General features: G+C 38.7%; 1 protein-coding gene across 1 annotated transcript in view; it reads left to right on the top strand.

Moving 5' to 3' along the window:
• mylk4b (myosin light chain kinase family, member 4b) overlaps positions 1–15,924 on the top strand; it is an 87,960-nt gene that overhangs the window by 27,296 nt on the left and 44,740 nt on the right. The window contains exon 3 of the mRNA XM_062028148.1: positions 15,537–15,612. Coding sequence (XP_061884132.1) covers positions 15,537–15,612 — 76 coding nt within the window. The remainder of the gene's footprint in view (positions 1–15,536; positions 15,613–15,924) is intronic.

Below are 15,924 nucleotides of genomic sequence, written 5' to 3'. Positions count from 1 at the left end.
ATCCTACCCTAACACCCTACTGTGCAATGTTACCCTTCGAGTTCAATACATCTGACACTGATTGTTGTTTACTACTCCGGTACTCTTGTCTTGTTCTGTATATTGTACAGTATTTTGTATTTCTATAGTCTTTTGTATATTGTACAGGATTGCTTATTATTTTTATTGGATAGTAGTCTGTTTATTTCAATTACTAGTTTTTTCTTTATTACCTCTTGTGTAATTTATTTTTACCCCATATTTGTTCCCACTACCGCACCTTAAGTAGGAGTCCTTAATCTCGTTATATGCACATATAATGACAATAAAGTCCATTCTATTCTATTCTATAATATTCTTAACATGAACATAGCATAAGCTTATGGCCAGGTATGATGCAGTTACAAAAACCTTTTTTTCATTTTTATTCTAGCTTCATAAAGTTTGTCTATCAGATTGCGTATTTAAATTTTCTTCAAAAACTGTCAGTTTTGTCTGTTTCTATTGTGCACATTACATTAAAGCATCTTGTCGGAGTAAGGTCCACAGTGTACTTATTTTACACTCAGGCACTAGTCCACATCTAGAATCCTTATCCACTCCTCCACGATGACATCATAGAGTTGGCAGATGTTGGAAACCTTGAATGCCTCATAGGTGCTCAAATGGATTCAGGTCTGAAGAAATTGGGGCGACATTACTGTGGAGATGAGGTGTTTTATGGTCATTATCATGTTTGAAATCTGCCATCTGGCCTAGCTTCCTAATGGAGGGCATCATGTTCTGCTTTAAAATTTTACAGTAGATTATAGAATTCGTATTAGTGTATCACAGCTCCCCAATCTGTCGGCACTCAAGATGGAGGAATGATACAATGATTTTGGAAATTGCTTGTTTTTCAGTGGATAGTACAAGTTGTACACTTTCAGTCCTGTAGTGTTACATTTTGAGTAGGCATTCTGTAATGAAATTGGTACAAACTAGGTGATGTACTCGTGAGATACCGCAATGTGTGGTTCAGTACAAAAACATATAGATTCATCAATTAATTAATTATTTGGTGTACTTTGATAAGTTAGCATTTTTCCGTTCAGTTGGATTTTGGGGAGAATTTCTGGGAACATCTTAATTAAATAATATTAACAGATATGGTGAAAACTTTTTCTAATTTGTGAAGAAGCATGTTAAGTATTTTTGCAGGGTATGTCTAACTCATGTCTTTACCCACACTCTGTGCTTGATCATTGTCACCTCTGCTCACAAGAAAGTACCTGAGATATATGAGTGTTAAACCTGATAACTGACATCTTCTCTGTAACAGGAACAGTGTGAGGGATAGACTAAAGGTCATTTTTTTCCAGTGATGGCAGCAGGGTGTCAGTTTGTAGGTTTCGATACTTTGTCACATCCACCGAGAAGTGGAAAATTGAAGCCGGCCTCCAGATTTGAAAACTAAACTTGTGTTTCAGTAAATTCTTTGAATTCTGTCGTAACATAATTCGCTTCATAACTATAGCAACAACTCTGACGTGTCAATGGTAACACCAGCTTCTTCGGTTACTCTTGTGTTCACTTTGCAAGGACACAAAGAAAATACAAAGTTTCTGATACCTCCTCACATACATCTAACAAAGAAAGGTCAGCCATTAGATTTGAGCTCAGACACCTCTATCTGTGAGGCTGACGTGCAATCTACTTTTTCACAATTCTACCAAATGTGCAAAAATACATGATGTAAATTGTTTACAGTTTTATACTGTAGTTGTGACAAAGGTCTGAATGACGGAGAAAGTGTATTATCCTTGCACCTGCCACCCCTTTCCTCATTAACTTTGACTATAGTGCAGAGTCTACCACCGTCTAAATATCTCAGAGTTTTAGATGTTTGCACTGAGTTGTTTGTTTTTGATTGGTTGCACATGTAATGGTCATACTTCATATAAAGATGTGTTTCAGTCCCAGATTCTTGAGATGTCAACACCTATCGAAATGGCTCTGAGCCATCTCGAATGTCACATTGTAATCTCCAGCAACTTTCCATAAGCCTCCATGAATCCTGAGCTGCACACTGGAACCTTGCTCTTATCAGTGCCCACCCTTTCGCTAACATTCCCAGGGGCTGCACTTTAATTTCGGGCATTTTGCTAATCTTAAAATTAGATTCTGAACTACAATGTTGTGGGGAAGCTTTCTTCACCATTCACATATTTTTCTTACGGCGAGCTATGCTCGTTTCTTTTTTTGCATGATTGACAGAATTTTATTAGTAAGTTGTCAATTAAAAATCAGTCAAGAGCTCAAGCCTGGTCAACTCTTTAGCCAAAATGTATGATCCCGTCAGAAGTCGGACGGAAGAAAGCCCTCTCACAATGGATCGGACAAATACTGAGCTTCTTTCTCTTCCTCTCCTCAGAAACGCTGCATGTACTCTCACTTCCCAGATGGAGCATTTGCTAAACATGCAGGGCATTTTCCTAGCCCAGCTGGACAGTTTGTCCCAGGGTATGGGAATAATGAATTGTCAGGCATTTATGCATTAGGAGCTTTGTGGTCATTCTGCTGATGTCAGACATAAAGATGGAAGTAGTGGTCGCATCTAGGGAGATGTGGCGGGCATTTTAGAGTCAGGGACCTAGGTTAGAAGGAGTAGACACGCTCGGAGGAACTCAGCAGTTGGTCAACTTCATTAAGAAGGTGATGAAGAGGATTACTGGGGATGAGGTAGAGGGCAGACGTGCGAGAGGAGGGCTCCGGCCAAACTTTTCATTTACTCTTTTAAGTCTAACTACTTTACGGTGCTTTTTCCTGGCTGACGCACCCTTTTTTTGTGCGAGATAGTGTGGTTATTGCGACGTGATGAGCAGCTCGAAGACAAAACCGACAACAGCAATAACTAGAGCAGCGAGCGTCTCGGCTAAGCTAGCTAACATGGTGGCCGCAGCAGCAGCTTCAGGGTCGGAAGACAAAAGAGCCGAATTCGAGGATCAATCCGACCCAGTCACCAAGAACGACATCGAGGCTCTCCTCAATAAACAGCGCGATAGCTTCAAGGCTGAATGGCTTTTTTGATTCAACAGTCGACTGAGTCCCTGAAGCAGTCAGTCGATTTATTAGGACAACAGGTGACGTAATTTAACAGTCGTCTGACTAGAACCGAAGTTACAGTGGGTGAAAACTTTGAAAAACTCACCGAGATGGAAGCCGCTGTGAAGTCTCTACAGTCCCAAACTACGGTGCTCCTGGAACGAGTGGACGACCTCGAGAACCGGTCCCGCCGCTCTAATTTGAGGATTATCAACATCCCAGAGGGAAGCGAGAAGGAGCAGGATCCGACCAAATTTGCGTCTGACTTGCTAATGGCGATAGTGGGTCCTGATGTCTTCAGCAGCCCACCGGAGATAGAGACAGCTCACCGCTCCCTCGGTCCCAGACCACTGGATGCTGGCGCCGGAAAACCGCGGACTTTCATTGTTAAATTCCTCCATTTCCAGGAGTAAGAAAACGTTCTCAGATGGGCCAGACAACATAAATTGGATTACCGCGGCACCGAGCTGAGAGTTTACCCGGACATCAGCCCTACTTTGGCCAAGAAACAAGCTGCTTTCAACCCCATCAAAAATGCGCTCTACCTGAAAGGAATGAAATTCCGCTCGCTGCACCCCGCCCGTCTCCAGGTCTCCTTCAGAAATGAAAACTTGTACTTTGATTCTCCACAAAAAGCCCAGGACTTCTACGACGAGCGCATTGCTCCCACAGGTTAGTGGAAGATGACTTTGTATGGAAGACGTTTCAGGCCAAAAGTACGTTGAAGAGGACATTAACGGGTGCGTCAGAAAAACAATGGACATTGTTTATCCAGGCTTGCAGGCAACTAATCATCCTGTTGTGCAACTTATTTGAGGTATGGTTATATTTGTTGGTCAATTTCTGCACTGCAATTTTTTTTTTTTTGCTTATTCATATTTAAGTGGCAGCTACTGTACATTATAGACACATTAGCAGATACAGGAGCCCTATATGCTCGGTGATATTAGTTCACAGATTAATGTCATACGGAAGTAACAGAGTTTATGGAGTCCCGCTGCTAGTTCTAGTTCTCAGGACAAGCTTAGGGTGGTTTAGGAGTGTATATTGGTTCCTTGTTTCTATGGGTTTTTTTGGGATTTTTTTGTGTGTTAGGTCTTACAAATTTGTTTTTTCTTTTAGTCCTGTCTGTATGTTAATACCACTTCCTTCTACAAGGCATTGTGTCATCTCACCATATTTTTACAAATGTGATTATGGCTAATACAAACAAAAAAGGGTTATCTTGCTTGAGATTTGTTTCTTGGAACGTTAAAGGGATCAATGGCCCAGTCAAAAGAGGTAGAGTATTTTCCCATTTAAAACACCTTAAAACTGAAATTGCTTTCCTACAAGAGACTCATCTGACCACTAAGGATCACCATAGATTAAAGGCCTCATGGGTTGGACAATCTTTTCACTCGAATTTTAGCAGCAAAGCAAGGGGTACAGCTATTTTAATACATAAAAGAACCCAATTTAGCCCAACAAATGTCATAACTGACCACCAAGGTCGTTTTGTAATAGTCTCGGGTTCTCTTAATAATATGTCTGTTGTCCTTGCCAACATTTATGCACCCAATCGGGATGATGAAGCATTTATTAGGAAAGTGTTTTCATTTTTGCCAGACCTCAGTTCCCATCGTTTAATATTGGGGGGGGGGGGGGCTGAACTGTGCAATAGACCCGTTGCTAGACAAATCTAGTCCAAGGCAGGGCCCCCCATTAAAAATGGCCAAAACAATTTCAAAACTCATGGGTCAAATAGGAGGTGTGGACCCGTGGCGCTTTCTTTACCCAGATAAAAAACAATTATCTTTTTATTCCCAGGTCCATAAAACTTTTTCAAGGTTTGACTACTTTTTCATAGATGATAATCTCCTTCCGGCTGCCGATAATGTAGAATAATCAACAATAGTGATATCTGACCATGCTCCATTGTTACTTGATCTTTCGTTTATACTCTTTAAAAAAACGCAGACTCCATGGAGGTTTAATTGCACATTACTCAATGATGACGGATTCTGCAAAACAATTTCCAAAGTGATAGATGATTTCCTTGTCACCAATAACTCTATTCCCATATCCCCGTCTTTACTCTGAGAGACATTAAAGGTGGTAGTCCGGGGAGAGATTATTTCTTATTCAGCAAGACAAAACAAATTGAGAAGACCAAAACAGGAGCAGCTCATGGAAATTATAACAGAATTGGACAGACAGCTATCAGTATCTCCTTACCCTGAACTGGTTAAAGATAGACAAAATCTGCAAATGAACTACAATTTATTGTCAACACAAGAAACTGAAAAATTACTCTTACGATCGCGTGGCTTCCTGTACGAGCACGGTGAGAAGGCAGGGCGCCATCTATCACGCCAAATTAAAAGCCAGTCAGCATCTCTGCAAATTCGACAAATAAGAACCTCACAGATGAACTTACAGTCATTCCTTCAGTCATTAATGACACCTTCAAATCATTCTACTCTGAACTATATACTTCACAATGCGCTGCTGATAAAACAAGCATGTTGAGTTTCCTGGATAACTTGAAATTTCCATCCATAACTACTACTCAAGAGAGCTCTTTGGATCAACCTTTAGTAATCCGGGAAATTGTAGATTCAATTAAACTAATGCAGAGCGGCAAGGCCCCTGGCCCAGATGGCTATCCTATAGAGTTTTATAAAAAATTCTCAGATAAACTGACTCCTCTCCTTTTAAATATGTACAATGACTCTCTGGACCGGGGTACCTTGCCTCGAACCCTCACCGAAGCGTCAATAACTTTATTACTAAAACCGGGCAAAGTAGATTCTGATTGTAGTTCTTACCGTCCCATCCCTCTCTTAAACGCTGATTATAAGATTTTAGCTAAAGCACTGGCCCTTCGCCTTGAATCAATTTTACCAAACATCATATCACCTGACCAAACTGGGTTTATGAAAAACCGGCACTCTTTTTCCAACATTCGTGCCTTCTTATTATTATTTTTTCTCCAGCATCCGAGGAGACGCCAGAAGTGGTGGTCTCTTTGGATGCAGAGAAAGCTTTCGACAGGGTGGAGTGGGGATATTTATTGGAGGTCTTAAAGAGGTTTAACATTGGGTCTAAATATATATCTTGGATAGCACTTCTATACTCTTCTCCTAGGGCTGCCGTAAGCACAAATGGAATGTTATCCCAATTTTTCACACTTGGCAGAGGTACACGCCAGGGGTGCCCTCTAAGCCCATTGTTATTTGTTACTGCAATCGAACCCTTGTCCATTACTCTTAAATCGGCTGGTATCAGTAAAGGAATCCATAGATGCGGTCTAGAACACACACATTCTCTATACGCGGATGATTTACTATTGTTTATATCTGATCCAATCTCTACCATTCCAAAAATGATTGAATTGCTAAACAATTTTGGATCATTCTCTGGCTATAAATTTAATTTTGCTAAGAGTGAATGCTTCCCTGTGAATAATTTGGCCCTTGAGATCCCTGATGGACATTTCCCATTTAAGATGTCCAGGAACAGCTTCAAGTACTTAGGTGTACATATTTGTCGCAAGCTACCAGCTCTCTACAAGGACAATTTTCCACCTTTAATCGACAAACTTAAATTAGATTTGGAAAGGTGGAATGATTTACACATAACTATAGCTGGCAGGGTAAACTGCGTCAAAATGAATGTGCTTCCTCGATTTTTGTATCTGTTTCAATGTTTGCCTATCTTTTTACCCAATTCCTTTTTTTGCATAATGAACAAACTAATTTCATCATTCAATACTACTATTGGGAAGCTAACATACACAAAGTGACTCTCTGGATCCAAGAACCTGAATTAATCTGGTGCAAGTCTGAAGCTAGTTCCTGTTCTACCTCTCTCTTGGATCTGCTTACATCAAAATTACCTTATCGACCATCCCAATTTACTTGTAGTCCAATCGTCATTTCTACCCTTAGAATCTGGTCTCAATTTAGAAATACTTTCGGCCTGCAGGGCTTATCCAACCACAGCCCCATTCATAATAACCACCTCTTCCTCCCTCCTAGCACAGATGTAGCGTTTTCTCTATGGAAGCAGTCAAGCCTTAGCAGGCTAAAGGACTTATATATTGGTGATGTCTTCGCTAGTTTTAGTGATCTCACCTATTTCGATACTTTCAGGTTCGTAATTTTGATAAATCAAATAGTCTCTTTTTCCCTAATACTCCACCTAATTCGCTAATTGACTCAATTTTAGATATTCCCACAAATCAGAAAGGCCTAATCTCCATTTTAATATCCCAGTTTAGTAAAACGTCTCTTGATAAAATCAGAGGGAATTGGGAAGAAGAGCTTGGCAGATCTATAGATGATGGAGATTGGGATTCTGCCTTAACCCGAATTAACAACAGTACATCCTGTTCAAGGCTTAATTTAATACAATTTAAGGTTGTCCACCGTATTTATTTCACTAATTCCAAACTCTCCAAAATATACCCCAATATCTCGGATACTTGTAACAGATGTCACACGTCACCTGCAAACATGACGCACATGTTTTGGTCTTGTCCCCATTTGCTGGATTATTGGACAACTATTTTCAAACACCTTGCTAAGGCAATGGATTTAAATCTGACACCATGTGCAGAAATGGCTATTTTTGGGACGGTATCAGATCCCCAAATAAGGAGATAATTTAAGGATAGTATCGCCTTTGCATCCTTATTAACACGTAGGAGAATTTTGCTGGAGTGGAAGTCACCAGTCTGCCCCAAAGTCTCCTAATGGCTTAAAGAATTTATGATGTATTTAGATCTGGAGAAAAGTCTATATGCGTTAGGCATGGCCTAAAGTTCAATCTTAGGGGAGCACCTGGGAAGTTTTATTCTGTTTGGGGCGGTGTGGTTGACTACATAGCTAAATTAAAGACGCTATAGGACACATGAAAAGTTCACCTTTCATAAACCAGCTTCCTTTTTTATTTTTTATTTATTTACATTTATTCTGGGTGTATATTTACTATCTGCCTATGTTGAGAAGAAAGTGATGTACTAATTATTTTCCATTTGTGACTGTACCTTTAACTTATGTAGGACCTGGGGGGGGGGGGAGGGGGGGTGTGTGTGTGTATGGGGTATGTGTTGGGTTGCCGTTCTTGGAAGTGGGTGGGGAAAAAAAGGGGGGGAATGTGATTACTGTTCTATTGCATGTTGTAATGCCTGTCAAGTTCAATAAAAACATTTATTAAAAAAAAAAGAAAAGAAGGTGATGAAGCGCTCTAAGCGTAGTGGAGCTGGTTTTAAAAAGTCTGAAAACCAATCCAAATACAAAGGTAATGATTATATATATATATATATATATATATATATATATATATATATATATATATATATATATATATATATATATATATATATATATATATATATATATATATATATATATATATATATATATATATATATATATGCACTGTGTCAGTTTGCACATACTTTTCAGACGTGTTAAATGGAAGCAAATTAGTGCCCACAAAACAGTGAACAGAACAGCCCTGATAAATCACATTGCACATCCATCCATTCACCCATCAATTTTCTACCGTTGTCCCTTTTGGGGGTGGCCGGAGACTATCCCTGCTTCATTCGGGCGGAAGACAGCGTACACCAGACCTGGGCAAAATAAGATATTCAATCGGATTTTCTCCGGCCCGCCTGACGTTGTACATAATTTTTTTAGACCTTTAACATCAAAACTGTCGCCGTCTATATGATGTTCAGTGCTGTTTTTAAATGACCGTAAGTCTTGAACTATAGAAAGTATTTCAATGGTCGAAATCTGTCGTTTTGTGTGTTATACGAGTTATTACGGTAATCTATGTCACAGCAGCTCAGACGAGGAACAAACCAGGTGGGCGGGTTTGTTTTCAGAGCAGCCAGCCCAAAACGCGTGTGTTAGAAACAGATGTGGAAGCAGATTTTTACGTTATAAAATATCATTTTGTAGGTGTTTATTGCACTTTGCATTCATATTTTTCTGTTTTTTACATTTTTGTTGTGTTTTTCTTGGTCTAAAAAGTAATAGAGGAGCGATGTTCATATGCTGTTAATATTCAGTGTTTTATTATTCAAAGTTAATATTGTAAATCCCACTTTCTTTATTTTAATGTACAAACCCCGTTTCCATATGAGTTCGGAAATTGTGTTAGATGTAAATATAAACGGAATACAACGATTTGCAAATCATTTTCAACCCATATTCAGTTGAATATGCTACAAAGACAACATATTTGATGTTCAAACTGATAAACATTTTTTTTTTGCAAATAATCATAAACTTTAGAATTTGATGCCAGCAACACGTGACAAAGATGTTGGGAAAGGTGGCAATAAATACTGATAAAGTTGAGGAATGCTCATCAAACACTTATTTGGATATCCCACAGGTGAACAGGCAAATTGGGAACAGGTGGGTGCCATGATTGGGTATAAAAGTAGATTCCATGAAATGCTCAGTCATTCACAAACAAGGATGGGGCGAGGGTCACCACTTTGTCAACAAATGCATGAGCAAATTGTTGAACAGTTTAACAAAAACCTTTAAGCAAGAATGGGAAAGAATTCCACCTGAGAAGTTTAAAAAATGTGTCTCCTCAGTTCCCAAATGTTTACTGTGTGTTGTTAAAAAGAAAGGCCATGTAACACAGTGGTGAACATGCCCTTTCCCAACTACTTTGGCACGTGTTGCAGCCATGAAATTCTAAGTTAATTATTATTTGCAAAAAAAAATAAAGTATATGAGTTTGAACATCAAATATCTTGTCTTTGTAGTGCGTTCAATTGAATATGGGTTGAAAAGGATTTTCAAATCATTGTATTACGTTTATATTTACATCTAACACAATTTCCCAACTCATATGGAAACAGGGCTTGTACATTTTGGGTGTCCCATTCAGTAAAAAAATGTAAAATTCCATTCCGTTTTTTTGAGGTGGTCTGTCATAACGTTTTTAGAACTCTATCGGACATTGTGACTTTTATTAGTGTTCCTGAAATAAAGTGACCTGAACACACATACAGTACAGCAGATTTTTACAGCTAATTGTGTATATATAATTTATACACAATTAGTATATATCATTTATATACACATACACCTTGGCCCCCAAGACACATTTTTTCTCTCAATGTGGCCCCCTGGAAAAGTCACCACCTCATCGCAGGACCAACATAGATAGACATACAACATTTACACTCACATTCTCACGCTGTAGGGCCAACTTAGTGTCGCCAATCACCCTATCACCAGATGCATATTTTCTGCAAATTCATGAAGACAGGGTGACGTTTTCAATAGTGTGACATGGTTGCTGTTCAAAAGCCTCATCTGGGGAAAAATATGTTGCATGTTGTTCGCATAATGAAATACAACCTATGCTAATATGAATAATTGTTCTATTGTGAACGTTTTTAAGACATCTTAGGCTGAGTGGGTAAAATAATAATCCATCCATCCATCCATTTTCTACCGCTTATTCCCTTCGGGGTCGCGGGGGCGATGGAGCTTATCTCAGCTACAATCGGGCGGAAGGCGGGGTACACCCTGGACAAGTCGCCACCTCATCGCAGGGCCAACACAGATAGACAGACAACATTCACACTCACATTCACACACTAGGGCCAATTTAGTGTTGCCAATCAACCTATCCCCAGGTGCATGTCTTTGGAGGTGGGAGGAAGCCGGAGTACCCGGAGGGAACCCACGCAGTCACGGGGAGAACATGCAAACTCCACACAGAAAGATCCCGAGGCCGGGATTGAACTCACGACTACTCAGGACCTTCGTATTGTGAGGCAGACGCACTAACCCCTCTGCCACCGTGCTGCTAAGGATTATTATGATTATTATATCATAATAATCCTTATGATATAATATTGTGTTCCTCTGCTAATTTTGTAAATTTATGGGCGGCATGGCTCAGATGGTGGAGTGGTTGTCCTGAAATTTGAGGGTCCCTGGTGTGAATCCAGTGGCACCCACAGCGAGGGAGGTCAATCAATCAATCAATCAATCAACCAATCAATCAAAGTTTATTTATATAGCCCTTAATTACAAGTGTCTCTGATCCCACATCAGGGTAAGAAAAAACTCAAACCCCCCCAACGACGTCACCAACTGATGCACAGAGGAGTGGTCCATCCTGGGTCTCGACTTCATCCATGGTCACCTGATAACCTCTCCATGAAGGAGAGGGGGGGAGAGCAGAAAAGACAGACGGCAGATCAACCGGTCTAAAAGGGGCATATTTAAAGTCCCAGGTGTATAAATGAGTTTTAAGATGGGACTTAAATGCTTCTACTGAGGTAGCATTACTAACTGTTACTGGTAGAACATTCCAGAGTACTGAAGGACAAATAGAATTCGCCATATAGCCCGCAGACATTTTTGGGGCTCTGGGAATCACTAATAAGCCGGAGTTCCTAGAACGCAGATTTCTTGCCGGGACATATGGTACAATTCAATCAGCAAGATAGGATGGAGCTAGACCATTTAGTATTTTATATGTAAGTATTAAAACCTTAAAGTCACATCTTAAGTGCAGAGGAAGCCAGTGCAGATGAGCCAGTATAGGCGTAATATTTATTGTCCTTGTCAAAAGTCTAGCAACCGCATTTTTTACCAACCGTAATCTTTTAATGCTAGACATAGGAAGACCCGAAAATAATATGTTACAGTAATCAAGACGAGACGTAACGAACGCATCAATAATGATCTCAGTGGACGATTTAATTTTGGCAGGAATTTTATCGATATTACGGAGATGAAAGAAGGCTGTTTTAGTAACACTCTTAATGTGTGACTCAAATGAGAGAGTTGGGTTTAAGATAACACAGAGATTCTTTACCGAGTCGCTTTGTGTAATTGTTTGGTTGTCAAATGTCAAGGTGGTATTATTAAATAGATGCTGGTGTCTAGCAGGACCGATAATCAGCATTTCTGTTTTCTTAGTGTTAAGTTGCAAAAAGTTAGTGGACATCCATTGTTTAATTTCATTCAGACATGCCTCCAGGTGACTACAATCTGGCGTGTTGGTCAGCTTAAGGCCATGTCTACACTAAGCCAGATAACCCCTTAAACGAATAATTATTTAGCCTAAACCCCGTTTCAGCCACACTAAACTATCGTTTAAGGTCCTCCTCCTCGGATTATTTTTTACTCGAGTAAGTGCGCCGTGTATTTTTTGAATCTTCGGCTCTTAGCTTTGTATGGACTCATTGATCGTTTACAAACTGAGTTCGGAATGGAAGTGGGATTTACAATATTAACTATGAACGATAAAACACTGAATATTGACAACATATGAACGTCACACTCCCTCTCGATCGACATATTTTACAATCAAGCGAAACGCAACAAACACAGCGAAATATGAACGCAAAGGGTAAAAAAACCCCACCTTCAATCTGATATATCTGATACATCACTAATCTTTAGAACTTTGTTGTAAAAATATCCTTCCGCGTCTGTCCCTGCACCCACATTTCAGGCTGACACTCTGTGGAAACGCTCCCCGCTCACACTGCTTGGTGCCTCGCCTGAGCTGCTGTGACTTAGATTACCATAGTAACTAATTAGATTACCATAGTAACTAGCATATCATGCAAAAGCCCAGATTCTAAGCATTGAAATACTTTGGATAGTTCAAGACTTATGGTAAATTGAAAACATCACTGCACATCATAATGGCAACTACTGTTTTGATCTTAAAGATCTAAAAAAAATATTTGGGAATGTCCGGTGGGCCAGATTGAAAAGTTTAACGGGCCGTATGCTTAATTTGAACAGGTCTGCCCTAACACATCATCCACACGCACACGCACACACACACACACACACACACACACACACACACACACACACACACACACACACACACACACACACACACACACACACACACACACACACACACACACACACACACACACACACACACACACACACACACACACACACACACACACACACACACACACACACACACCAAAAATGTCAAACTTTTAAAGACAACTAAGAGCAAAGCCGGACTTTCTTTTTTTGGTTCGATTCTTCACTACAGAAGACAACTGTAGCTTCTTTCATGGTAGCACGGATCCTTGTTAAAAAACAAAAAAAGACATACATCAAACCTGGGCAAATTAAGGCCCGGGGGCCACAAGCGGTTCAATCTGGCCCGCCGGACATTCCCAAATAGTTTCTTAACAACTTTAAGATCAAAACAGTAGCTGCCATTTTGATGTGCAGTGATGTTTTCAAATGACCGTAAGTCTTGAACTATACAAAGTATTTCAATGGTTGGATCTGCGCTTTTGCATGATATACTAGTACTATGGTAATCTAAGTCACAGCAGCTCAGACGAGCCACCAAGCAGTGTGAGTAGGGAGCGTTTCCACAGAGTGTTTCCAGAGCCTGAAATGCGGTGTCAGGGACATACACGGAAGGAGATTTTTACAACAAAGTTCTAAACCTTAGTGATGTATCAAATATATCAGATTGTAGGTGTTTTGTTTTTTTTAACCTTATGCGTTCATAATTTGCTGTGTTTTTAGCATTCAATCAGCCATTATGGTGAGGTTTTGTATTAGTGTTCCTAAAAATAGAACTACTGGCCCCCAAACTATGTTGTTTTCTCTAAATTTGGTCCCCGAGTCAAAATATTTGCATAGGCCTGACATATATGATGAACGATATGATGATGTAGATAAATATAGAAATACAATAAAATCTGTAATTTATTTGATGCACTTTTTTTTACTTTTACCTGGTATACTGCTGTGCTTAATTTCTTACTGAGTTTTTATACATTTATAAATAAGCTTTATTTTTTTTACTTTAATTTACTTAAAATACTGCTGTGACGGTATTTATTTTTGTACAGAGTGGGCCTGAGCTACAAAATGTTTGCATGTACTAAAACAAGTGCAAACTTGATAACGCACACAAAGTTCATCAGCTCAACTTGTGCGTCTCTTAAACAATCCATTTATCGTGTCTGTCTTAATGAATATATGCAGAATATACGCTGATCATCAGAACACCCAAAATATGTGTCTTTATTTAGTACGTATAGTTTAAGTTTGAAATCTTCCAAAAATACAGGAACTGTTCCATCTCATGATGTCCATCCTTCAGGATAGCACAGAAAACTCACAGTGTAAGACAGGGGTCACCAACCTTTTTGAAACCAAGAGCTACTTCTTGGGTACTGATTAATGCGAAGGGCTACCAGTTTGATACACACTTAAATAAATTGCCAGAAATAGTCAATTTGCTCAATTTAACTTTAACTCTATGTTATTATTAATAATTAATAAAATTTACGCTTAATTGAACAGTTTAAAAGAGGAGAAAACACGAAAAAAATGACAATTAAATTTTGAAACATAGTTTATCTTCAATTTCGACTCTTTAAAATTCAAAATTCAACCGAAAAAAAGAAGAGAAAAACTAGCTAATTCGAATCTTTTTGAAAAAAATAAAAAAATAATTTATGGAACATCATTAGTAATTTTTCCTGATTAAGATTAATTTTAGAATTTTGATGACATGTTTTAAATAGGTTAAAATCCAATCTGCACTTTGTTAGAATATACAACAAATTGGACCAAGCTATATTTCTAACAAAGACAAATCATTATTTCTTCTAGATTTTCCAGAACAAAAATTTTAAAAGAAATTCAAAAGACTTTGAAATAAGATTTACATTTGATTCTACAGATTTTCTAGATTTGCCAGAATATTTTTTTAAAATTTTAAACATGATACATTTGAAGAAATATTTCACAAATATTCTTCGTCGAAAAAACAGAAGCTAAAATGAAGAATTAAATTAAAATTTATTTATTATTCTTTACAATAAAAACAATTAATTTACTTGAACATTGATTTAAATTGTCAGGAAAGAAGAGGAAGGAATTTAAAAGGCAAAAAGGTATATGTGTTTAAAAATCCTAAAATCATTTTTAAGGTTGTATTTTTTCTCTAAAATTGTCTTTCTGAAAGTTATAAGAAGCAAAGTAAAAAAATTAATGCATTTATTTAAACAAGTGAAGACCAAGTCTTTAAAATATTTTCTTGGATTTTCAAATTCTATTTGAGTTTTGTCTCTCTTAGAATTAAAAATGTCGAGCAAAGCGAGACCAGCTTGCTAGTAAATAAATACAATTTAAAAAATAGAGGCAGCTCACTGGTAAGTGCTGCTATTTGAGCTATTTTTTAGAACAGGCCAGCGGGCTACTCATCTGGTCCTTACGGGCTACCTGGTGCCTGCGGGCACCGCGTTGGTGACCTCTGGTGTAAGAAGTTGAAAGTTTTAGTTTGGTATGTACGCCGTGTGCAACAAAGCTGAAATCTATTTTCCTAAATTCAGTCAGTGCACGAGGAACTGTTAAAACTAAGTACTGTTGGAACTTCAACACTAATTTGAATTATTCTTTTATTTTTTCTTTCTTTTGGGAAAGGACACCAAGAATGAAGGCAAACTGAAATTTAAGAGTCTGGAGGCCCAGACGAAGAAGAGATCCCTGGAAACATCAGGTAGACCACCAGAAACTGTACATGCTTACATATATGTGAATACATACAGTATATGTATGAATGTGTTGTGTGTGTGTGTGTGTGTGTGTGTGTGTGTGTGTGTGTGTGTGTGTGTGTGTGTGTGTGTGTGTGTGTGTGTGTGTGTGTGTGTGTGTGTGTGTGTGTGTGTGTGTGTGTCTGTATTAGGGATGATAAACCGCAGTAAAATTCCAGATGGTTAGTAGTACCGTTTAAATTTGTAATTACAGAAAAACCTGTTATGTATACAGGGGGAGTAGTGACGGCACAGTTCCACAAGGGGGTGATGTTGCT

This window comes from Entelurus aequoreus, linkage group LG19 (assembly GCF_033978785.1).
Source record: "Entelurus aequoreus isolate RoL-2023_Sb linkage group LG19, RoL_Eaeq_v1.1, whole genome shotgun sequence".
Taxonomy (NCBI): Eukaryota; Metazoa; Chordata; class Actinopteri; order Syngnathiformes; family Syngnathidae; genus Entelurus; species Entelurus aequoreus.
The sequence above is the reverse complement of the archived record's forward strand: the minus strand, read 5'-3'. Positions and strand labels throughout refer to the sequence as shown.